Genomic DNA, 22,883 nt, shown 5'->3' with positions numbered 1-22,883 from the left:
GATGTTATCCATCAGTGCGCAACACACACATTCAGCTTCCCTCAGCAGCTCTCAAGCTGGGCACCGGTTCACTCACAGCTCCTTTCATGCGAATACGACAGTACAGGCACCAGCCAATCAGATCGCGTTTATGCTCACGTCTAAAGAGTGTGAAGCTCAAAAATAAAAGATGGCAGACCAAACTCCGTAGAATAGGGGGTCCCTGCTCCACCTCGCCATCAGTTTGGGGGACCTTGGCTTGAAAAACGTTGAAGACCTCTGCTGTAGGTAGTACACTGAGTATGGATAAATACGCCTAGAAACCCAATGCTAAACACCTGGACGATCCCTTTTATGTTCAGGCATGCTCTGTTTTGCTCAAAGGCACTTGCATAAAGTGTTAGAGGGTTAAATCGGAGGGGAATGAGGTGGAGTTTGAAAAGCAGTTAAAAGCCGAGCAGCTACATGGGAATATTTTTTTATTTTGGGAGCTCCAGGTTAGACACAATCTTAACAATCGTGCCCAGACTGCAGCATTGTCTATCATGCCTTGGCATGGAGAATTGGCAAAGTGTGTGTTTTCTCACGTTTCACATGAAAATAAGGTTGTGCTTCTGAAAACACGATAACAGACACGTGCGCAACCTAAACCAACAAACTACGCCCTGCTGTTAGTGTTATGCACTAACAGTAACACTAACTTTGTTGAGCAACAATAATCGTTAAAATGAAATGTAGTATTGTATGCTTTAGTATGCAAATAAATATCCGTCATTCTGAGGATTGGTGTAAAAATGCCAGTGCCCCGTAGTAAATTGGTGCATGATACAGGCTGACACGGATGGTAAAGTGAGATAACCAATACGGAATCTATAGGACCATCTAATCTGTTTGAAGAGAGTAAACACATGAAACCGGACCACATGCAACATCGCAGGAAGCCTCAAATACATATCCGATGCAGCGTGTGAATGAGTGTGAGTTCAATAGGGAATGTCTCTTTCTAAACATCACGCAGCCTTTACACAGAAATGACAGCGGGATGGTGTTTTATAGAATTTTTTTTCTCCTCACGACTGTACTCAAACAGTACTCAAACAGACATCATAGCAGAGGAACTCTCCACCTCACAGATGTGACTGACCAGAGGACTCTCATAACGGGGTCAGAGCTCGGCCATTGCTTAGACCAGTGGTTCCCAAACTTTTTCTTTCAGGCCCCCCTTTGAGGATATATACATATATTGTAAGACCATCCGACGACCCGCCACCCCCCGAAGAAAATAAAAAAAAATATTACTTCACTTCCACTTAACAGTTGTATTACATTATACACATTTTATAGTAAATTTACTTCAAATATTAAAATTGAAGGAAACTGTCTAAAAACGTATAGGAGTTTTTTTTAAACTAGTGTTTCAAATAAGTATGCAAGAACATCAAATTGCAAACCACATAAAAGACCACCACCCTCCCTAGCCCCAGGCCCCGGCTTAGACTGATGGTGTGCTTGTTATCTTAACTTCTTAATTTGCTCGATATGATCCTAGTCTCCTGTGACACATTGGCTTCAAATGAAGAACCACCTGCTCAAGAGAATAATAATACTATTATTAAAATAATAATAGTTATAATAATAGTTATTTAGTATTCAATTAGTTTGCCAATATTTAGGTTATTTTGTCAGTCAACAAACCCAAAGATATTCCCTTCAATATTAAAAAATAACTGTAAATAACTGTTCAATATGAAAGGCCTTAATGTAGAGGCAAATACCTATTTGCTGTGTAAAGCTATAGTGGAGCCATGGCTACTTGAGCAGGAAGAGGCTTCTTTCTTATCAGGACTTTGCCTTATTTTGTAAGCTCTGACTAGCACCGCTAGCGGTTTGATTGTGTGTGTGTGTGTGTGTGTGTGTGTTTGAGCCATCAGGCTGCCTGCAGAGATGCTTCTCGGATGCTAGAATCCTCTTGGACCGAGGCACTCTTTAACACAGAGAATTGTGGCGTATTGACAAAGACAATTCAAACAAGATGACAAACAAGTCATCCAGAGATCTTTGCGTATGGATGTGTGAGAGGTGGGGCATTGGGGTGGCAGACAGACAGGCACTTTGAGCAGGACATCCACTGGAGGCGAAAGTAGCTGGCAGGGCCCCACACAGGGGGCCCTGCTTTTCTCACTGGCTCTCAAACTCTGGGCCTCACAGACTGGCGCTTTGGGGGCAGGAAGAACGAAGTACAGCAAGTGATGTGGAAAAAGAACACCTGGGCTACTTTTCTAACAGGCTTCAGTGGAATCTATCGTTCACTGGCAACCAATATGAAAGATTTAAAAAAGTTATGTTGATATATGGACCCACTGGTACCCTTATTCAAATATGTTGGATAAGGGTACCAGTGGGTGTTAGGCAGCATCAACAAACCTCGGCTGAGACAGCACAGAGCAGTGGATCCACAAGACCAAACCCACATATACAGCTTGATTTCTGGAAAAAGAATGCAAAATATAGCCACCCAGCAAAGGGTCACATCCTCGGTGTAAAATCATTTTCTGCTTATGAACTGCTTTTGCGACAGCATCATTAACGGCATACTTGCTCATTAGGCCTGATGAGCAGTTTGCAAACTCTCACACAACTCGTGCAAATTTGATTGAAGTCTCATTTGCCCAATTGTGTGCACTGCACAGCTCAGTGCTTCCCAAGGTCGTCATGGCTTATCTTCTTTTTTTCTTTCATTTGAGTTCACCATGAAGGCATTCAAGAAAAGGTATCCTTCAAAAGATTATGTATGGTAACTGACATACAAATGGAACTTTTCTAAGTGAAGCATTTCTTTCAAGCCCCTGTGTGTCAGGGTTGGGGGTGGAAGGCAGGACTCAAACGCAGACTTTTCCAAAACAAAAGACTTTAATAGTCAAAAGGTCCAAAATCCAAAAGGCCAAGTGGCAAAAACACAGGCATGAACCTACGGCGATCCAAGGCGAAAGACAAGAACAGGACATGCGTGGCAAAAGACAATGACGCGACAAGTGACACAGGAGACACACGGCTTAAATACACAAGGGAGGTGCAGGTGATTGGACACAGGTGGAAACTATTAGAGGAACACAGGGGATGACGAGACAAGGCAGGAAGTGAAGTTACCCGGGGACACGAGTGGCAGAAAACTACAAAATAAGACAGGAAGTGAACCACACCGTGACAGTACCCCCCCCCTCAAGGGCCGACTTCCAGGCGGCTCACACTAGAGCGAAACAAGGGGAGGGGGGGGAGGGAAACCCGAGACGTTGGTCGGACCACCCGGGAAACTCTGGCGGGCGGCCCGGCGGGCGGCCAGACGAGCGGGGAGCCTCTGGCGGGCGGCCCGGCGGGCGGCCAGACGAGCGGGGAGCCTCTGGGGGGCGGCCCGGCGGGCGGTCCTTTCGCCGGCTCCGGAACGGTGACCACAGGGCACGGAACGTCTCAGGAATGGCAGGCTCTGAGAAACGGGAAACCTCCGGGGTCGTCGTCGGCAGCTCGGGGACACGGGAAACCTCCGGGGTAGTCGGCGGCGCCGGCTCGGGGACACGGGACACCTCCGGGGTAGTCGTCGGCGCCGGCTCGGGGACACGGGACACCTCCGGGGTAGTCGTCGGCGGCGGCTCGGGGACACGGGACACCTCCGGGGTAGTCGTCGGCGGCGGCTCGGGGACACGGGACACCTCCGGGGTAGTCGTCGGCGGCGGCTCGGGGACACGGGACACCTCCGGGGTAGTCGTCGGCGGCGGCTCGGGGACACGGGACACCTCCGGGGTAGTCGTCGGCGGCGGCTCGGGGACACGGGACACCTCCGGGGTAGTCGTCGGCGGCGGCTCGGGGACACGGGACACCTCCGCAGTCGGCTCCGGCTCGGGGACACGGGACACCTCCGCAGTCGGCTCCGGCTCGGGGACACGGGACACCTCCGCAGTCGGCTCCGGCTCGGGGACACGGGACACCTCCGCAGTCGGCTCCGGCTCGGGGACACGGAACACCTCCGCAGTCGGCTCCGGCTCGGGGACACGGAACACCTCCGCAGTCGGCTCCGGCTCGGGGACACGGAACACCTCCGCAGTCGGCTCCGGCTCGGGGACACGGAACACCTCCGCAGTCGGCTCCGGCTCGGGGACACGGAACACCTCCGCAGTCGGCTCCGGCTCGGGGACACGGAACACCTCCGCAGTCGGCTCCGGCTCGGGGACACGGAACACCTCCGCAGTCGGCTCCGGCTCGGGGACACGGAACACCTCCGCAGTCGGCTCCGGCTCGGGGACACGGAACACCTCCGCAGTCGGCTCCGGCTCGGGGACACGGAACACCTCCGCAGTCGGCTCCGGCTCGGGGACACGGAACACCTCCGCAGTCGGCTCCGGCTCGGGGACACGGAACACCTCCGCAGTCGGCTCCGGCTCGGGGACACGGAACACCTCCGCAGTCGGCTCCGGCTCGGGGACACGGAACACCTCCGTAGTCGGCTCCGGCTCGGGGACACCTCCGTAGTCGGCTCCGGCTCGGGGACACGGAACACCTCCGTAGTCGGCTCCGGCTCGGGGACACGGAACACCTCCGTAGTCGGCTCCAGCTCGGGGACACGGAACACCTCCGTAGTCGGCTCCAGCTCGGGGACACGGAACACCTCCGTAGTCGGCTCCAGCTCGGGGACACGGAACACCTCCGTAGTCGGCTCCAGCTCGGGGACACGGAACACCTCCGTAGTCGGCTCCAGCTCGGGGACACGGAACACCTCCGTAGTCGGCTCCAGCTCGGGGACACGGAACACCTCCGTAGTCGGCTCCAGCTCGGGGACACGGAACACCTCCGTAGTCGGCTCCAGCTCGGGGACACGGAGCACCTCCGTAGTCGGCTCCAGCTCGGGGACACGGAACACCTCCGTAGTCGGCTCCAGCTCGGGGACACGGAACACCTCCGTAGTCGGCTCCAGCTCGGGGACACGGAACACCTCCGCAGTCGGCGGCGGCTCAGCCCCCCCCATAACCCACCCCGTAGCCCCCCCCTCAAGGGCCGGATCCCAGACGGCCCTCAAATCACCAACGGGAGGGTGGGAGAGGACCATGGGATGGGAGGGAGGGAGCCTGAGTCTCGGAGCGGGGACTGGCCGAGTTGGGGGCATGGAGCGTGGGACCGGTACTGGTCGGGTCGGGGGCATGGAGCGTGGGACCGGTACTGGTCGGGTCGGGGGCATGGAGCGTGGGGCCGGTACTGGTCGGGTCGGGGGCATGGAACGTGGTGCTGGTACCGGGGGCATGGATCGTGGCGCTGGCTCGGGGGTCGGGGGCATGGCTGAGAGTCTCTGAACGGGAGAACGCTGCGGCGGCCCAGCGGGAACGGGAGAACGCTGCGGCGGCCCAGCGGGAACGGGAGAACGCTGCGGCGGCCCAGCGGGAACGGGAGAACGCTGCGGCGGCCCAGCGGGAACGGGAGAACGCTGCGGCGGCCCAGCGGGAACGGGAGAACGCTGCGGCGGCCCAGCGGGAACGGGAGAACGCTGCGGCGGCCCAGCGGGAACGGGAGAACGCTGCGGCGGCCCAGCGGGAACGGGAGAACGCTGCGGCGGCCCAGCGGGAACGGGAGAACGCTGCGGCGGCCCAGCGGGAACGGGAGAACGCTGCGGCGGCCCAGCGGGAACGGGAGAACGCTGCGGCGGCCCAGCGGGAACGGGAGATCGCTGCGGCGGCCCAGCGGGAACGGGAGATCGCTGCGGCGGCCCAGCGGGACGTCTGTTATTCCTCTGCCCAGGGCTCCTCTTAGGATTTAGCAGATCCCGGAGCTCGAGGCAGGCGAGCTGATAGCCCCTGGGACCGAAGATGAAGTTCGTTTTCCGCTGCCAGAAGGGACTCCTTACGTCCAGGTAGTCCGGACCGTAGTCTGGCAGCGGGTCTGCTGAGCCCTTCTTTTGTCGCGTCATTCTGTCAGGGTTGGGGGTGGAAGGCAGGACTCAAACGCAGACTTTTCCAAAACAAAAGACTTTAATAGTCAAAAGGTCCAAAATCCAAAAGGCCAAGTGGCAAAAACACACAGGCATGAACCTACGGCGATCCAAGGCGAAAGACAAGAACAGGACATGCGTGGCAAAAGACAATGACGCGACAAGTGACACAGGAGACACACGGCTTAAATACACAAGGGAGGTGCAGGTGATTGGACACAGGTGGAAACTATTAGAGGAACACAGGGGATGACGAGACAAGGCAGGAAGTGAAGTTACCCGGGGACACGAGTGGCAGAAAACTACAAAATAAGACAGGAAGTGAACCACACCGTGACACTGTGAAGTTGGGCCATTTAGATAAAATGTACTGGATTTTATAGTGATTTAAAGCAGAGGTCTTCAACAGGGGGTCCGCGACCTCTGATTTAAAGCGTTTCACTCAGATCTCAAAGCAACCAGTACAACATTATAAATTCTAAAGAATTTGGATAGATAGCAGATAGTCCCACAGAAGTCGTGTTGAACACCTCAAACTAAAACCCCCAAAATGCAGACTGGATTATTAATAATTTTGCTTGTTTCTCCTTTTTAAACCTGATACACTTAGACAGCCAGCTGTTACTCTCCTGACCAGGAGTTACGTATATTCAGTATACCTCATCCCTGACTTCTACAGACCTCAACAGCTATGCAGCTAATTTTGATGTTTCCTCTTTTTCAACATTCCTTTTTTTTCTTTGACTTGGAGCCACGTGTTCATCTTTTTCCTCCCAACTGTCCCCAGATGAAGCATGTGGAGGAGCGGTTTGGACAGGACGCCAGTAAAGAGGTTCTGCTCATGTGCATCGGCATCACGTCCGGCGTGGGCCGTCTCATCTTCGGCAGGGCGGCGGACTATGTCAACGGGGTCAACAAAGTCTACCTGCAGGTCAGTGCTGGGTCTCCGGGCACAAGGAAGCACACGTGGGTGACATGCTTCGTCACTTCTTTGCTTTGCGGCTAGTGGCCGTGCTTTTGAAGCCTTTGATGGCAGCTTTTTGTTTATTAAAGCTGCTCATAGTTCCCCATTGATGCTAATATTGAGAATATTAAGAATCCAACTGAAATTTAATCGCATTTGGTTTTGTCTGTTAGCATAGGAACTAAACATGGTTTTAAAATGTAAACAGAGACAAGTGACTCTGATGTCAGTGAAACTTTAATTATTTTAAAACAGCCACAGATGATCGTCTGAAGTTCATGCAACATAAAAACTAAGCTTAAGCTTATTGAGCCTTCAGATGACTTGCTACCCCACTGTCCCGCCAGGTGACCTCCTTCTTCGTCATCGGCATTATGTCAATGATGATCCCTCTGTGCCACATCTTTGGAGGACTTATCGCAGTGTGCTTGCTGATGGGGCTGTTCGACGGCTGTTTTATCAGCATCATGGCCCCCATCGCCTTCGAGCTGGTCGGAGCCGAGGACGTTTCACAGGCCATCGGCTTCCTGCTGGGCCTGATGTCCGTGCCCATGACCGTGGGACCGCCCATCGCAGGTAATTCAGGAGCAATTAGCGACTGAAGATGTGACTTGGCTCGCAGTGAGGCTTTCCCTCCTGCGATCAGCTGAAGATTATATTTGGGTTTTCCATCACATCAAATCATTTGAAAGCACTCGGGATGCTTAATAATGCAACTGAAAAAATGAAGTAGTAGGCAATTGTCATTTACACAATTCAAATTAACCTAATATACATTTGTCCAGCTTTTAACAATTAAATTGTGTATTTCTGTCAGTATTTCCCTAATTATTGTAAATACCATTCATAATTTATTTCTATTGTCTACGCAGCAGAATTTAACCTTTATTCAAGTTGCACAAATATAAAATGTTATTCTATAAGATCTTCTGTATAAAAATATACACACTTTTAACACATTTAAAAATGGCTAATCCTGTCAACAGACCCTCAGCTCCAAGTCACTGTCCTGAGATAGAAGAGAATATCATATTTATCTTACAGTTCACGGCTCTTTTGCACCATCTAGCGTGGATTTTGGCATCTTGCAGTTTTTGCCATTGCTGAATTTGAAGGGTGTAAATTACAAGCAAAATCCCTAATTTTCCCACAAAGCAGGTTATTGTGAACAGGAATTGAACTGATAACGACTATTTAAAGAGCACTTTTCATGTGAACAATGCAGCTCAAAGTGTTTTACAAATAGCATGCAAAACATTGAAACAAGAACAGATAACGTTGAAAAGAAATGACATTCAATACATAAAAATATATTTCAACAAGTGAATTTCAGAAAACGGACAACAAGGATAATACAAATGAGGGAATCTGTGATATTATTATATTATATTTCGTTAATGAATTCCAAGACGGGTGAATACATCCATCCATCTGCTCCCAGGTTTCCTGAGGGACCGACTGGGCAGCTACAATGAGGCCTTCTACCTGGCGGGAATCCCACCAATCTTCGGAGGAGCTCTGCTCTGTCTGATACCCTGGGTAGAGGCCAGGCGCAAGAGGAGGGAGAAGGAGGAGGCCATAAGCAGGGACCCGGACGTCACCGAGAAGATGATTGAGCACGAGAAGATGGCCGACAACGGGAAGGCCCAGGAAGCAGCTCAGAGCAGGACTAGAGAGTCCACCCTCTGAGAGCCCCGCCGACCTAAAGACACAGACTGAGACTGAGACCGCTGAGTACCGAGATACAGCAGGAGTGAGATTGTAACGACTGCCTTAGGACAGAAGCAAAACTTGCCAAAGCGATGAAACAAACAAGAAACTATGCATCAGATAGTTTGACTGAACTAATCCTAACACGGGAAAACTTAGAGGTTTTAAATGGAAACGGAGACTACTATTTATGTTTTCTTTGTTCTTTTGCCAAGAGGGAGAGAGGACATGGTGTGCTCACAATGCAGTGTAGAAGCTGCCGATGCACGTCTAGAAAAACTTTGGGATGGCCTTGCTAAGGGAAAGGAGTCTTTACAGTCAGTTTTCATGTAGAAATGAGAGTATATAAATTAATTAAATTGATTATACCCAGTGTGATGTGTGGAATGTAACTTGACTCAAATCCACCTGCTAAAGGTTTCTCCCTAACCTGCCATCTTTATTGTCGCTTAAAGCCAAATAAGTTAGTACTGTCTAGGGGTAATCTGTTCATAGTATTTAAAGAAAAGCGACGCAGAGTGCTTTGGGGAATTTAGAGGTCATCATTAGAGTTAGCCATAAAGCTCTGGCTTCGTGGCTTGAGCCGTAGAGGCGCTCGCACACTTCAAGGGAAGCAGCTTTATGATTTCTTCGTTCTTGTTTAAAACTTTTTACACATTGTCTCAAGACGAGAGCTTGAGCCTGTCCATCGGAATTGAGGCCTTGTAGAACATGGCACTGATTGTAGTGTGATGGGCTGCTTGCAATGGAACAATGGAACCGTGTGCCTGAAAATACCCTCGCCAATGTTAAACCTGAAAGTCTTTTGAAGGAACATTTCGACCAATTTTGCGTTCACAGTTATACGAGAAAATCGATACCACTGATAAATAAATAAGTAAATATGGCTAGTTAGCTTAGCATCACGCTGTAAACCGGTAGGCGGGCTCTATCCAAAACTCTCTGTAAAAGCTTGCTCCTTATATTTTTTATCTCATTTGTATGATCTGTCCCAAAGACATTAATTGAAAAAATTATAAGCTGTATCCTTGTTGGATTTTGACCTATAAAGGAACTTGCATATTTGTTTGTTATATTCAATACATGTATGAAATATAGGAAGAGTACTGCAAAAGTCCAGAGCATTACCAATATGTAATACTACTCAGTTTGTGTATACGTCTGCATTGACATCAAGCAGTATTTTAAAGTTTTTAAAGTTGCTATCTCATTGTGTGACGCACATTTACAATGTTGAGCTTCTGGGAAGTGGGAAAAGCACATCTTATGCGACGTGATATGGTAAAGTGCCCATGCCCATTAGCTAATGCGGCCGTAGGTCGTAAAATAACCGTTGCCATGTCAACGACCGATCTCCTGATGATCTCTTAAAAGGACCAACAATAAAAACAAATAGTGGTGGATGTGTATTTCTTCACCTCTATAGGCATCGTACTACACATGCATCTTTTGACTACGTGACCATTAGGCAGTAAAGTCAAGTTAATAATTCTCTCTTCCCCGGCCGTTAGCCTCTGAGGCAGGAGCTTTTTTCATGCTTTTAATGCTTTCATATTCTATTTATATTTTTGCAGTTGGCATTTGCCTGAAGCCTTAAACTGAATTTAACAAAGACCAAAATTGTACAAAAATTACTGAAAGTGTGTTAATCCTGTTTGGTTGCTGCTGCTGTTCCCCCACGGAGCTGTCAGCGCCACCTCCCTCATAGTCCTCTCCGCCCCTCCTCTGGTGCCCTGGGCCACTCGCTACCTCTGATGCTGGTCCCTCTTTCTACATGACAGCAGCGTTCACGTTTGAGCGGAGTGACTCGCAACAACCCCCACCCCCCAAAAAAAGAAAAGCTAAATAAACTCCCAAAGCTAGCCGTCCAAAGCGTTGCTCTTTAATGAAGTGCTTACTGCTTAGAACCTTAAATGCCCTTTAAACTTTAAAACAAATGAGCATTTGTAATATGTTTTCTCAGAGCCATGTATGTATTTAAATGTTATGATGGAATCTATTGCCTTTCAACTTAAACCCTATCTTTATTTTTTGTGTCACGATGTGCATGTATGACGTAAGTTTGTTTTTTGACTGCTTTTCTTGTCCGCCTCAGCCTTTCTTTGTGAATTTGCTGTTATTGTTTCACCCCCCATAACTGGCTCTTTTTATTTTTGTTTTCACTTCTGTAACATTTCAGATAGGAATGAATACATTTTTAGCAGCATTTTTCCTTAATTTTTGTTGTTTTATATGCTCTCATAATCTCAAAAATGTTTTTACTAAAAGATTACTATATTCTATCTTTCCTAGTTACTGCAAGATGTGCGGCTGAACTACAAAATGTAATATTTTGTAAAAGCAATCAGAATTTCAGCATTCTCCAGGAAGTAAAAAAGAAAAAATCAAGTTTTTACATTTTCTGTGACTCTCTTAATTTGTGTCTACACAATTGTGACTGGCAGCTACACACATCCACTAAAATTCAGTGTTGAATCAACTTTTATTACTATAGATGCAAAGCATAGCTATAAATACATATCCCATAAAGTGGGGCTAAGTGCAAGTGCAGTAAAACTAAACATGATCCGAGATTCGTCAGATATCTCTCACCGATTTATGAACTGATTAAGGACTGCTTCTTTGTGATCTCATGTGGGGTCAAATATTATATTTCTAGGTAAATTAAGGATAGAGAAAGTTCATATCAGGTATAAACTCCGATGCTTCAGGCCATTTCTGCACTTTGTCGCTCTTACCACTAGAGGCCGCCATGTCTTCTGTGGCTGGTACTTCCTGTAGCATCGGATCTGTGTCAAAGAGGTCTCACACTGCTCTGAATTCAGGGAAAAAATAACCCAAATTGACCGTCGGTGTTGTTGCAAGTATTGTTCTGTTCGAATTTTGGTAAATTGAGATATTGGAAATGTAAACACTGATGCTGTATCTAACTGCAGTCGAGGACAGAAACAACATGCTGTCCAACCAACCTAGAGCAATTAATACACACTGCAGTCGATAAATAACTGATTTATGATCTAAGAAAATATGTCAATCAAAGACACCACAGTGCTAGGCTTAGCAGTGCCTAACAAGGAGGCAGCAGTAGTGTCAGAGATCTCTCCCATGGGCCATCTTACAATTAACGCCAGCACACAACATTGCATCCCTAGTAGATGAATATTACTGTAATATTATCTGTATCCCCATAATAGGCCAACATGTCCTAATTAGAGAGAATTGACCAGTCACAGTCTAGTTCTACTATTCGCTTCATTCAGCAGGTGGGTAATTTCTCCCCGCCAGGTGAGACTCGGTGTCAATAGACGATCGATGTGATCCAGCAGCTCTACCTTTGGTGTTGCCATCTTGAATGTCCCCCGTGCGACCGGTGCAGCGGGGTCCAAAGAAAACCTCTGAACGACGCAGCACCGACAGCTCTACAAACAGGAAGCGCGGAAGATCGTCAAGAAGCCGAAGCACCGCCATCAGGCGGCGATCGCTGCCGCATCCGCGCCTTTAACGGTGTTCCGGCAGCGTGATCAACCGACGGGGATGTCCTCCTCCGCCGTGCGAGACACCGTCAAAAAGAAGCACGTTCGCTTCGCCAGCATGGAGGACAACGATGACGTTGACAACGACCAGGAGGAGGACACCTTGTTCGACAAGGGGAAGGATACCGGGAGGGGGCTGAAGAGCGCGCTGAAGGCGGCCAAGAAGCGGGCGAAGCCGGGGAGCGACGGCCGAATGGAGGTGGTCGGCGGAGAACGGGGCGGACGCGAAGCGGGCGGCCGGATGGAGGTGGTCGGCGGACAGGGAGCGGGCTGGATGGTCACCCTGGTGCTCTGTGCATCCTTTCTGGGCTTGGTATGCGTAGAAGGGACTGCTGTAACTCGTTAGCTTTTTCCAAGGGACGTGTGTCATGAAAACGTATTCGTCAGTTTCCTCCGGCCTTCAGTTAACGCCACCAGAATGTGGTACATGTTAGATATTAATACTGCTAATACCCTGCCACGGCAAGGAGCACAATTCCGTTAGGTTGACTATGTTTTGTTTCTTCATTCTAGGGCCACAAGGTAAAATTAACCTCAAAACAGGTGTTCTTAGCCAGTGTCCACAAACCTTAGTGATCTGCTGCCTGTTTAATACATTACATTACAGGTCATTTCGCAGACGCTTTTATCCAAAGCAACTTACATTACACTTTAAACCCATGACTTTTACATTTTGCCCGGGGTGCAATTAGGGGTTAGGTGTCTTGCTCAGGGATATTTCGACTTGAGACATGGGGCAGTCGGGACTCGAACCACCAACCTTGCGGTTCCCAGCGCTCACCCCCTGCGCCACGACGACCCCTAGAATATACCACCGTTTCACGTTATTTTTAATGATGGCCTCTACTGCATCAGAAGCAGCTGGTCAGACATCCACGCCGGATCAGTCTGCGATGTGCTTCACCCAGTTTGCTCAAATGAATGTTGCAGGATCCTCAACAGATTTACATAGACGCAAAACTTGCTCCTCTGTAAATGTACACAGACCCTGCTTCACCTCTATTCAGCTTATACATAAAGCCGCTATTGCACTTTTACATACTGTACGCACCTTTAAGTCCTGTAAATTTGCCAGAAAGTGTTGGTTCCATTTAGTAGTGACCAAGGAGGCCAGTGTAAATATCCACCATTGCTATTCTTACCAATTAACAACCTGTTGGCCTCTGACAGTTGGGTACATATAGCATTTGTTTGGTTTTCCAGGGGTAGTTATGTCCTTTTTAATGTGCAGAATACCAGTTAATATACTCTCTCGTTGTAACTCCTGCTGCTTTCCCGTGTTTCTAGGGGATGAGTATCTCTGTTCTCGGCCCCACATTCGAGGATCTGGCTGTGAATGTGAAGAAGAACATCAGCAATATTTCCTACATCTTTGTTGGTCGCTCGGCGGGCTACATCGGGGGTTCCCTCTTCGGTGGACTTCTCTTCGACTGCATGAACCCCCACCTCCTGCTAGGTAACCCTTCATCTAGGAGGAGCCGGCTCGTATATGGTGTAGATATAAAAGAGAGGGATTAATTAAACCTCTTATTGTGTTGCCTTTCAGGTTTTTCCATGCTGATGACGTCAGTTGGAATGTGTGTCATCCCCTTCTGTAAGCAGGCTCTGCTCCTCACTGGGCTCATGTCCAGCATCGGCATATCGATGGGTATTCTGGATACAGGTAACACGACACATTTGCATATATAGTCCATAATAATATAATTAGCTAGTAGTTATTATTAGTTCCAACACAATCAATGCACCCCTAAGACCTCTGAATTATTTTACCTGATGAAAGCGGGTTTCCTCTCCATGTGTTTAGATGAACGTATTGGGAACTTTTTCTTGTTTGAACTTGTTTTGACCTTCTCTACTTTCCGTTGAGAACAATACGCTGTGTAAAATTTGCTGACAGCTGGAGACATTCATGCAGTCGCATTGGTTTCCACCTTGACACGCGTTACTTTTAGCTCTGTTTGGTCTTCACCAACCCCTGAAGCAAATCTACCTGTAACTGCTGAATGCACAAGCTGTTCCTGATGTCATCCTAAACAGCCCACTAGCAGCTAGTCGGCTCTCTTGGGATTAACAGTCTGTATTTTCAGATACTTGCGTTTGTGTATCACAGCTACAACTCAATTCTGTTATCTTTGCTCTTCTCAACAATATGAGATGATTTCTTTCCAGATATTAGTTTGAGGGCATCAGTGACTTATTTATGTGCACACATTATTCTAAATCTAACCCAACTTGCGCCATGTTCCTCGTACATGGCCAACTGAGTTCGCCGGATAATTATCAATTACATGCTCTGGTGCAAGCTGAGTCAGCTGGATAAAACTCGCCTCTCCCCCAGAAAAAAAGGGCAGCTCCCTTCCGCATTGATAAAGGAGCGTTATTAGTAACATTAACGTTTTATAGGGAGAGAGTTCTCCAAGATTATCCGTTACAACATCACGATGACTCTACAAGCGCTATCAATGCTGTCGTCAATCATTTCTCGATTTGTACATGGTGAACACCACACACACATCGTTGAGCTTTTAAAGTCTTACACCACCTCACCGACTGACATTTTTGTACAGTGTCAGCGATGATGATTCAAATATACATAATCGGGTCTTGAACTCCTCATTATGCGCTCATGATCAGCGGAGAAAAAAGAGGCTCTTCCTTTGAGTTTATTTGGCTTTGTACTCTTAGAAAACCACTGTTTAGTGATCCCCCTTTTGAAGTAGGACATGCACGCGCAATTATCCTGATGACTAATGTTTGGTTCAAATTAACAAGATTTAGAGAGCAGATCAGCCTTTGAGAAACCAAGTCGGGTTGATTTGAGCTGGATAATGGGACATTTGATTGGCCACGTACGAGGAACAGGACCCTGCCTTTGTGTACTTTAGAGCACTTTGATATACCCTTATTAAATGTATAATAATTTTGACTTTGACCTTCAATACCTGAAGACAAACTTAACTTCTGTGTCCATGACAATTCAACCTTCTGAAAGAGCACATTCACAATTATAATTCGTTTTATATACGTTAATCACCGTCTACTGCATCCTGTCTCCGTCAGGTGGCAACGTCCTCATCCTGAATACATGGGGCGAGCATGCGGGTCCTCACATGCAGGCGCTGCACTTCAGCTTTGCGGCCGGGGCTTTTGTGTCTCCGATCATCGCCAAGCTGCTGTTTGGGCCCAACAGCAGCGCGGGAATCGCACTGACCAACTCCAACTCCACGCCTGACGTCCACGGAAAGCAGATCAGCCACAGCAGCACCCTCAAATCCATGTGGGCTTATGTCGTGATCGGCTCTTACATCTGCCTCGTCGCCTTCCTCTTCTTCGTCCTTTACTGCCGCAGCGGCGGGGCACGCGACCGAGCCAGGGAGTCGGCGGTGCCGAAGCCCCTGGTCGCCAAACATCACGTGGCTCTTATTGCCTTGCTCTTCTTCTTCTTCTTCTCCTACGTAGGTGCCGAGGTGGCTTATGGCTCCTTTATCTTCACCTTCGCCAAGGACTACGCCGGCATGAACCCGTCTGAGGCGGCCGGGCTGAACTCATTGTTCTGGGCGGCGTTCGCCGCGTGCAGGGGGCTGGCCATCTTCTTTGCGGCCTGCATGTACCCGGGCACCATGATCCTGCTCAGCCTGGTGGGCTCCACCCTGTCCTCTCTGCTGCTCTGCCTCTTCAGCAAGGAGAGGGTGGCCCTGTGGGTCTGCAGCGGTCTGTACGGGGCCTCCATGGCCACCACCTTCCCCAGCGGCATCTCCTGGGTGGAGCAGTACACCACGTTGACGGGGCGAACCGCGGCCGCCTTTGTGGTGGGGGCGGCGTTGGGCGAGATGGTGCTTCCTGCTCTTGTGGGCTTCCTGCTAGGGAAGTTCCACGACCAGCCCGTACTCATGTACCTGTCGCTAATCACCGCCACGTTTACCTCCATCCTCTTCCCAGTCATGTACAAGCTGGCCTCGGCCCCAAGCAGCCTGAGCAGGAAGCCCCGCGCCAGGAGCCAGCCCGATGCAGACGACAGTGAAACCCGCCAGGCGCTGCTGGACTCTGTGGCGGAGGAGGACGACGACAACGAGGCTGACCACTGGAACGACGCTGACTTTGAGGTCATCGAAATGGACGATGCAGCATGTCTCCACTCACCCAGCAAGGCTTCCTCTCCTCCTCACAGCACCGGTCCAACAGGGAGCTGTGCTGACTCCAACACGGAGGAAGGTGGAGCTGCTTTCTCAGACACCACCCCCCTGGTTGGCGACTCCCCTAGACGCAAACTGCTGCTCTCCCTGGACCGAGAGAAGAGGGACTGAATGTGTGCGTGTGTTTCCAAGTGTCTCTTGCTGGAAGACACATGGACAGGGCAGATGAGATGAATCATCAGGCCACTCTTGTCAAAAACAGCCAATCATTTTGCACTGTGGCAGCTGAAGGATCAGTGATTATAGTTGTTGCACTTGTCAAGACCAGCGTTTTGTTTGTATAATGTTCCACGGCTTGTGGATCTATGAATCAAGTGTCAATGTCATTCAATAGATTTACTTGAGTCATTGACAATGATTTATTACATTGACTTTTTATTATATCAATCTCAAACCTCCTCCCACAGCAATGTCTATTAAAAACAAACAAAACACTATCTTCATTACTTTTTTATACATTTGTACAGGTACATGGAGAATTGGATCTTAATGTGATTGATTTTTTTATTTTGCTGATAAAACTGGAATTGACACAAAACCATATTTATGCAAAGGGAAACAAGTTTTTATGAGATAAATTATCAACACAGTATTGCAACAGTCCCAGATTTTTTGGAAAGACTGAAATAGTTTCCAGTTCGCACACTTAAGAGTATGAAGTGTGAAATTTGCCAAAATGTATATTAATACAATCAAAGTTAGAAACATGGAAAATGGCATCCTTACACAGGATGCGTAAAAGCAGATGTGCATTCATGGCCGGAGCTTTAGTTCTCTTTTTTGTTAATGCTAATGCACAGTGAGATTAAAGATGGAGCTTTACAGAAACTATTTACAAAAAAAAAATGCCGTTGATATAAAAATGAAAAGTCAATTAGGATTGAATGTAGTTTGTCTTTAGACTTAAGTCATTGTTTTTTAAAGGAACTCCTTCAAACTGGTACACTGCACAAAACGACCAAACGATTTGTCCTCAACCGGACCTCGCTCAGCTCATAGCAGCTAATGGAGATGGCAGCAAACAAGCATCAAGACACACAAGCCCTGGAGAGGGAGTGGGGGGGTTCAAACCAGACATTCTGCACACGCAGAAAAATACTTGTAGCACAAATAAAAATAACAGTTACAAGACAAAATGGAAACCCCGACAGGCTTCAATCAAAGCACTATTTCAACTGAATGGACAATCAAACACTGAGGGGGAGGGGGGGCTTCAGGAGCCAATCAGAACTGCTCCAGCAGCTGTCTGAGGTAGGGGGCCTTGGAGAGCTGTCTGTTGACCCGGGACAGCTTGTAGAGGACAGGACATTCCAGAGACACACAGGGCACTTGGCGCTCTGCACAGCCGCTACAGTTCCTGCAGATCTGCGCAAACGCAAACACACACACACATTATATATATATATATATACACACGTTCTAAAATACACAGGACATCAATAGTCAAGCAAAGGCCACATTTCCATTCAGAAAGGTTGAGTCGGAAAGGAATCTGATTGGTACCGAAGCCCTGAAAGTTTAGATTATATTTTTAGATATGATGTGTGAAGCGCAACAGAGAAAAAAGGAATATGAGTAAACGATATTCTTTGTAAGAGAAAAGATACTAAAACTGCAGCCATAGTGGAATCTACGCAGCAAAATACTCCCTGGGAAATGTTATTGGAACAAATGCGGTATAAAATACCATACAAGAAAAATACTAGTAATTAAAAACTGACGTCTACAGTAAGTACAACTTACTTTGTTACATTGTTACCATTGTTAACCTAAATACATACAATGTTTACTTGAACGTAAATAACATGGCTATTCAAAATAAATAAGTTTGGGTGTGAGAGATTATCTTCTCAAGGCTGAAACAGAACAGCCCGAACGAGATCCTAAAGCGCCTTTCTCTCCTCACTCAGCTTGTGTCTAGCAGTTATAATACGAATACATATTTATATGAGGGTGAAAAAGACATTTGAAGCATGCTTGGGCAACTATTGTGAGTAAGGGGGGGGGGGTCGTGGGAGAAAGCAGTAGTACTTATTCTGCAGCTTGATACCATAATCTATTATTCTGCAGTGTCCCCGGCCTCTAAAAGCACCTTCAGCAGCTGGTCCTGCTGTGACTCCCACAGTCTCATGTCCTGGTGGAGCGTCACTGCGACTCTCTGGGGCGCGGCGCGGCACCGCGAGCACACGCCCAGCTGGGTGAGCTCGTCACAGGCAGGGCAGTGGAGGGTGGTGAAGTACTGGGAGATGGTTCCTTTCCTCCCGACCTCCTCTCCACCCACGCTCAAGGAGCAGGACGCCTTCTGACTCTGTACAGACGACGGGGGGGTTAACATGAGTCTGAGTGCACTGGGAGTAGAAGACAAAATACAGCTTGGATCACATGGTGAAACAGTCTCTTCTGGTCTGTCACTGCTTTGTTTAGCGCTATTCTCAGCTCCACCAGCAGAGGGCGGGTGTGCTCAGTCAAAGAGAAACCTGGCTTCAGTACTGACACAAACATCCAGGCAGGTCTGATGAGTCTCTCTCTCGCTCAATCCTCAGCAGGCAGCTTGAAGGAGGCTTTCTCCTCGTCCTTTGTTCTCTCTCCACCCAAATTGACTGATAGAAAAGACCTCGTAAACATCCGCCTTTATTTTCTACAGGGAGGGGAAGCAACTACCTAAATCTTTTAAACTGGAAACCAGTGTTTTTGGTTTTATTAGTGTGGGTTTCATTTTTGACGTTATATTCTCATGCAGGTTGTATTGTCAGTAAATCACTATTTGCATCGCTTATGAAAGAAATCCTGATAATTTCTTTGACTTGAAAAAGCTCTCGCTGCTGTCGGTCTCACCCTGGGGAGCTCCTGGTACCAGGCAAAAATGTCCACCCCAATCAGTTGGAACATGCGGGCCAGCGGTGGCAGGATCTGCTTGGTGATGTAGTAGGTGGCGTTGAGGCGGAGGGCAGGGTCGTGCAGCACCTCCATTGGCCGACGCACCAGCTGGATGAGCGGCACACCGGGAATCCCGTACACGATCACATAAGGCACCCGCTCACTCACGCGGGGCTCCAGGCGACGGTCGTACGCCATCATGCGCCTAAGACGTAAAAGCAACAAAACTTGACAAAGCGCATCAAAGCTGTGTTTTTTTGTTTGTCTTTTTGGTTTTGCCCTGAGAGCTTATGTTAAATATTGTACTAAGTCAATTCTGGATAACACACAACATAAACTGGACTGCTGTTCATGAATGAGGCTCAATATTTCCCTCTGATCCATGCCTTTTTTTCCCGCCCATTAAGAGACGTGTTGCCTAGCAACAGACTCAGCTACTGTACATGCAGGCTAGTGCAGCCAGACAATGAACATTGCGGGGAAGCAGCAATTGGTTTCACACACAGACTACTGTAACTGTAGTTGACAGCAAGCATTTTCTGACCTCTGCAGCGTGCGCGCACACGCACACGCACACACACACACACACACACACACACACACACACACACACACACACACACACACACACACACACACACCTGGTGAGCTCCAGGGCCGGCACGCAGGCTCCGGGCCGGTACGAGCTGCTGCCCCGGTACTCCTTGGCGAAGGTCAGATCCTGCATGCTGGCCCGGCCGTCCAGAACCTTCATGCATTGATGCTGCACGAACTGCTTCACTTGGCTGATGTCACGAGTCTCAAACAGCAGCTTGATGGAACGCTCCAGAATCTGCAGGACATTCACACATTAACGACGGATGATCGATGAGGGGAGCGGGGACCTGAGGGAACTAGCTAAAGAAAAGCGTGGTCTTGTGCAGCTGGATTAGTGTTGAATGTTAATGTAAGTCAGTGGGGATTTTTGTGATATTTTACACAGTCGTGCCTCTCAGCAGGCCGGTCACCCTTCCTTTACTTAATTGACGTGCATGAAGCGGGAATGAAAAGCGGCTGTGATTGGAGCGGAGGGAGGGAAGAGGTAGGAACCGGTTGCCTGTTACCTTGGAAACAGCGGGGCAGCCGTCGCGCCGCACTGTCTCGATCCCTTTGGCGTCAAACACGGGCTCCTTTTGGTCAAGGCTCTCGTACATGTAGCCCACATAGCGCTTCTTTGTCTGCAACACGCAGGGCAGGTACACCTGAGAGCCCCCCAAAAGACAATTGGCAGACTGACAAATCCAAATGCACAAACATTACAGTGGCTGCAGCCTGTGTGTGTCTGCTGTATGCGTGTGTGCTGGGAAAACACTACCTTCTCAAACTTGAGCTTGATCGGCTTCGGGTTGGTTGCGGTCACGGCCTCTGCGATCTCGTTGCCGATTTTGAAGGCCTGCTCTTTGGTGGCTCCCTTCAGCAACACAAACATGCTGCCGAACACAAGAGGAGCAGCACAGTCACTCAATAAGCCTCATCAGCCCGCGGCACACAATGACAATCAAGAGTTGCTTAATTCATTTCAGGACCTAACAATGACAGCAATGACAGTGCTAACATATTGATATACGGCAGGTTGATATTAGACGTTTTAATGTTTTAGCCTGTTACTATGCAAACACTGTGTGATTATCAGTAAACAAAAAGCACAGCTCAGGCTGCTGGGATGAACAAAAGTCCACAGTAGAAGGTTCACCTGATGATGGCGCTGGAGGAAAATTCAGAAAAGATATGACAAGTCTCAACTGGATGTGGCCCTTTTCTCATTTTTTTTTGCAATCAAGTGGAGATTGAAGTGGAAAGTCTGTAACCGTAACTGTACATACAACATGATCAAGACAAACTCCCACTGAAATTGTGACCAAAAAGATGTAACCATTGGATTATTTTGTACAGATAAAGAGAGGCCCAGGTCTCCTTTTTGTTTTCTTTACTTAAGTAATTCAATCTAACCAACAAACAGATTGCATCACAGTTCTTACTTAGTCAGCCTTGGTCTTAAGGCTGGCGCATGCTTCTGCGTCTTTACGCAACGCCGTGTCGACACACTTGTTTCAATTCATGGTTCTAAAAGGCTTGCGTGTGTTGCAGAGCAAATCACCGCCAGAACAACAGGTGGATTAACGTTTTTTGTGTGTGGAAGTCGTTGGTTTGTTTATTTATTTATCATAGACTTTTGCCCCGTGCATCGCCACTGTTGCTTTTCATTGCGGACACATTTGTCCCGTATTTTCCTCCACAATTTTCCCCTCGACCGGCAAACCGTCGTTTGCGGCGATCTCCCTCCATGAATCAGAGGCCATCCGCGCGTCCTTATAGTCCGCCAATGACGGGTTGTAGCAGTGGTCATATTTATAATGGCGGTATTGTGCTATGAAAATGGAAATGTGAGGCTTCGGAAAGGATGTAGTTAGCAGACCAATCACAGCCCTGCAGGCTGCAGGAGGCTTGCGTCGAAAGCGATGCTAGCCTAGAAAAATGGGTCGACACACGCAAGGAGGTGTGAAAAAGCACGCAAGGGACACGCAAGGGCCTCTTGCGTCTGCGTGTCCTTGCGTCTCTCTGAAAACGCAGAAGCATAAACTAGGCTTTAAACACCACACCAACAAAAAGTTTCTAAATCATTGCTGGGAAAAACACAGCAGTTACAGCCTGTTAAGATACTGCCAATTAATTAGAGCCTTGGAGCTAGTTGTGAAAACAATAAGACTTTCAGAGGATAGCAACATATCAGCAGTGTTGACGCGGGTGAGAAGTGTGTGAGTCAATTACATCCGTCATTATGCTGCTCTCGGGAGTGGGTTGGAGGGGGGTTCTGGTCATTTACCTGTCGGTGTCCCCGTACACAACGCGTGCCCCCCACTTCTTAGTGTCGTTCACCAGCTTGATGGCTCTCTCCAGCGTCTCTCTGGCTTTGTGGACAATGCTGTCTCCAACCTGGTCCGGGACAGGCAAGACCAACATGAGATTAAATAAATAACGATGCAGCTGTCCTTTTTTTCTATTTGTATTTCACCAATGGAGTTTGGCAAACCACGGCACATATAAGCAAAGATTTGTAACAATACCTAAATACAAATACAAAGAAATTTTCCCAAGAAAATATTTGGCATTGCACTCAAAAATATGGTGATGTTAAGAATGGGAAAACAAAGCTAACAAAGGATTGAAATGGTTTCCCAAATCAAAGAACACAGTAGGACTGTCAGCCGCCTCCACGTCCCCCAGTGCAGACAGCCGAAGGTTACCATGGAGGAGCTTACCTCTACGCTGGGCATACGGCCGGAGTAGTTGGCGGCAGTGTAGCCAAAGGTGACGTTGGCGATGAGCTTGAGTCCGAGCTGCCGGGCGTGCAGCAGCTTGGTCAGCGTCCTGTCCTGCTTGTACGCCTTCATCGACTGCTTCACCATGATTCTGGTGGACAGGATTTCCTCCAGCATGTTTGGCAGGACGCCTTTGCGCACCGACGACTGGACATAGAGAACAGAAGGGTGAACATTGGCCCGGAGTGGCCTGCGCCCGCGCTCAGGCAGAGCGGGTTCCTAGTCAGATTCACACTCGGTATGAGCCCATACAGGTAACCTAAAGGCACCCTTCTACAACTTATTTCTACTCAATTATAT

At 48.3% G+C, this 22,883-nt stretch overlaps 3 protein-coding genes across 7 annotated transcripts in view; 2 read left to right on the top strand and 1 right to left on the bottom strand.

The window, feature by feature from the left end:
- Positions 1-11,014, top strand: part of slc16a10 (solute carrier family 16 member 10) — a 30,427-nt gene extending 19,413 nt beyond the window's left edge. For both annotated transcript variants that reach the window (XM_040161232.2, XM_040161233.2), the window contains exons 4-6: positions 6,735-6,878; positions 7,259-7,487; positions 8,353-11,014. In XM_040161232.2, coding sequence (XP_040017166.1) covers positions 6,735-6,878; positions 7,259-7,487; positions 8,353-8,600 — 621 coding nt within the window. In that variant the 3' untranslated portion in view covers positions 8,601-11,014. The remainder of the gene's footprint in view (positions 1-6,734; positions 6,879-7,258; positions 7,488-8,352) is intronic.
- Positions 11,015-11,740: 726 nt separating this feature from the next.
- slc60a2b (solute carrier family 60 member 2b) lies at positions 11,741-16,784 on the top strand. The gene is made up of 4 exons (XM_040161231.2): positions 11,741-12,467; positions 13,442-13,610; positions 13,701-13,817; positions 15,215-16,784. Exons 1-4 carry the CDS (start codon positions 12,156-12,158, stop codon positions 16,456-16,458), a joined length of 1,842 nt encoding a protein of 613 aa, XP_040017165.2. The 5' UTR covers positions 11,741-12,155; the 3' UTR covers positions 16,459-16,784.
- rev3l (REV3 like, DNA directed polymerase zeta catalytic subunit) overlaps positions 16,706-22,883 on the bottom strand; it is a 53,890-nt gene continuing 47,712 nt past the window's right edge. For all 4 annotated transcript variants that reach the window (XM_040161229.2, XM_040161230.2, XM_078093994.1 and 1 more), the window contains 8 exons: positions 22,524-22,730; positions 22,088-22,197; positions 20,579-20,693; positions 20,328-20,465; positions 19,866-20,056; positions 19,183-19,429; positions 18,440-18,655; positions 16,706-17,712 (listed from right to left, as the gene is read on the bottom strand). In XM_040161229.2, coding sequence (XP_040017163.2) covers positions 17,572-17,712; positions 18,440-18,655; positions 19,183-19,429; positions 19,866-20,056; positions 20,328-20,465; positions 20,579-20,693; positions 22,088-22,197; positions 22,524-22,730 — 1,365 coding nt within the window. In that variant the 3' untranslated portion in view covers positions 16,706-17,571. The remainder of the gene's footprint in view (positions 17,713-18,439; positions 18,656-19,182; positions 19,430-19,865; positions 20,057-20,327; positions 20,466-20,578; positions 20,694-22,087; positions 22,198-22,523; positions 22,731-22,883) is intronic.

This window comes from Gasterosteus aculeatus, chromosome 18 (assembly GCF_964276395.1).
Source record: "Gasterosteus aculeatus chromosome 18, fGasAcu3.hap1.1, whole genome shotgun sequence".
NCBI lineage: Eukaryota > Metazoa > Chordata > Actinopteri > Perciformes > Gasterosteidae > Gasterosteus > Gasterosteus aculeatus.
The sequence above is the reverse complement of the archived record's forward strand: the minus strand, read 5'-3'. Positions and strand labels throughout refer to the sequence as shown.

Coding starts and splice junctions, on each gene's coding strand:
- slc60a2b (XM_040161231.2), top strand. CDS start 12,156: ATGTCCTCCTCCGCCGTGCGAGACACCGTCAAAAAGAAGCACGTTCGC. Junction 12,468..13,441: donor GTGCATCCTTTCTGGGCTTG/GTATGCGTAGAA, acceptor CCGTGTTTCTAG/GGGATGAGTATCTCTGTTCT. Junction 13,611..13,700: donor GAACCCCCACCTCCTGCTAG/GTAACCCTTCAT, acceptor GTTGCCTTTCAG/GTTTTTCCATGCTGATGACG.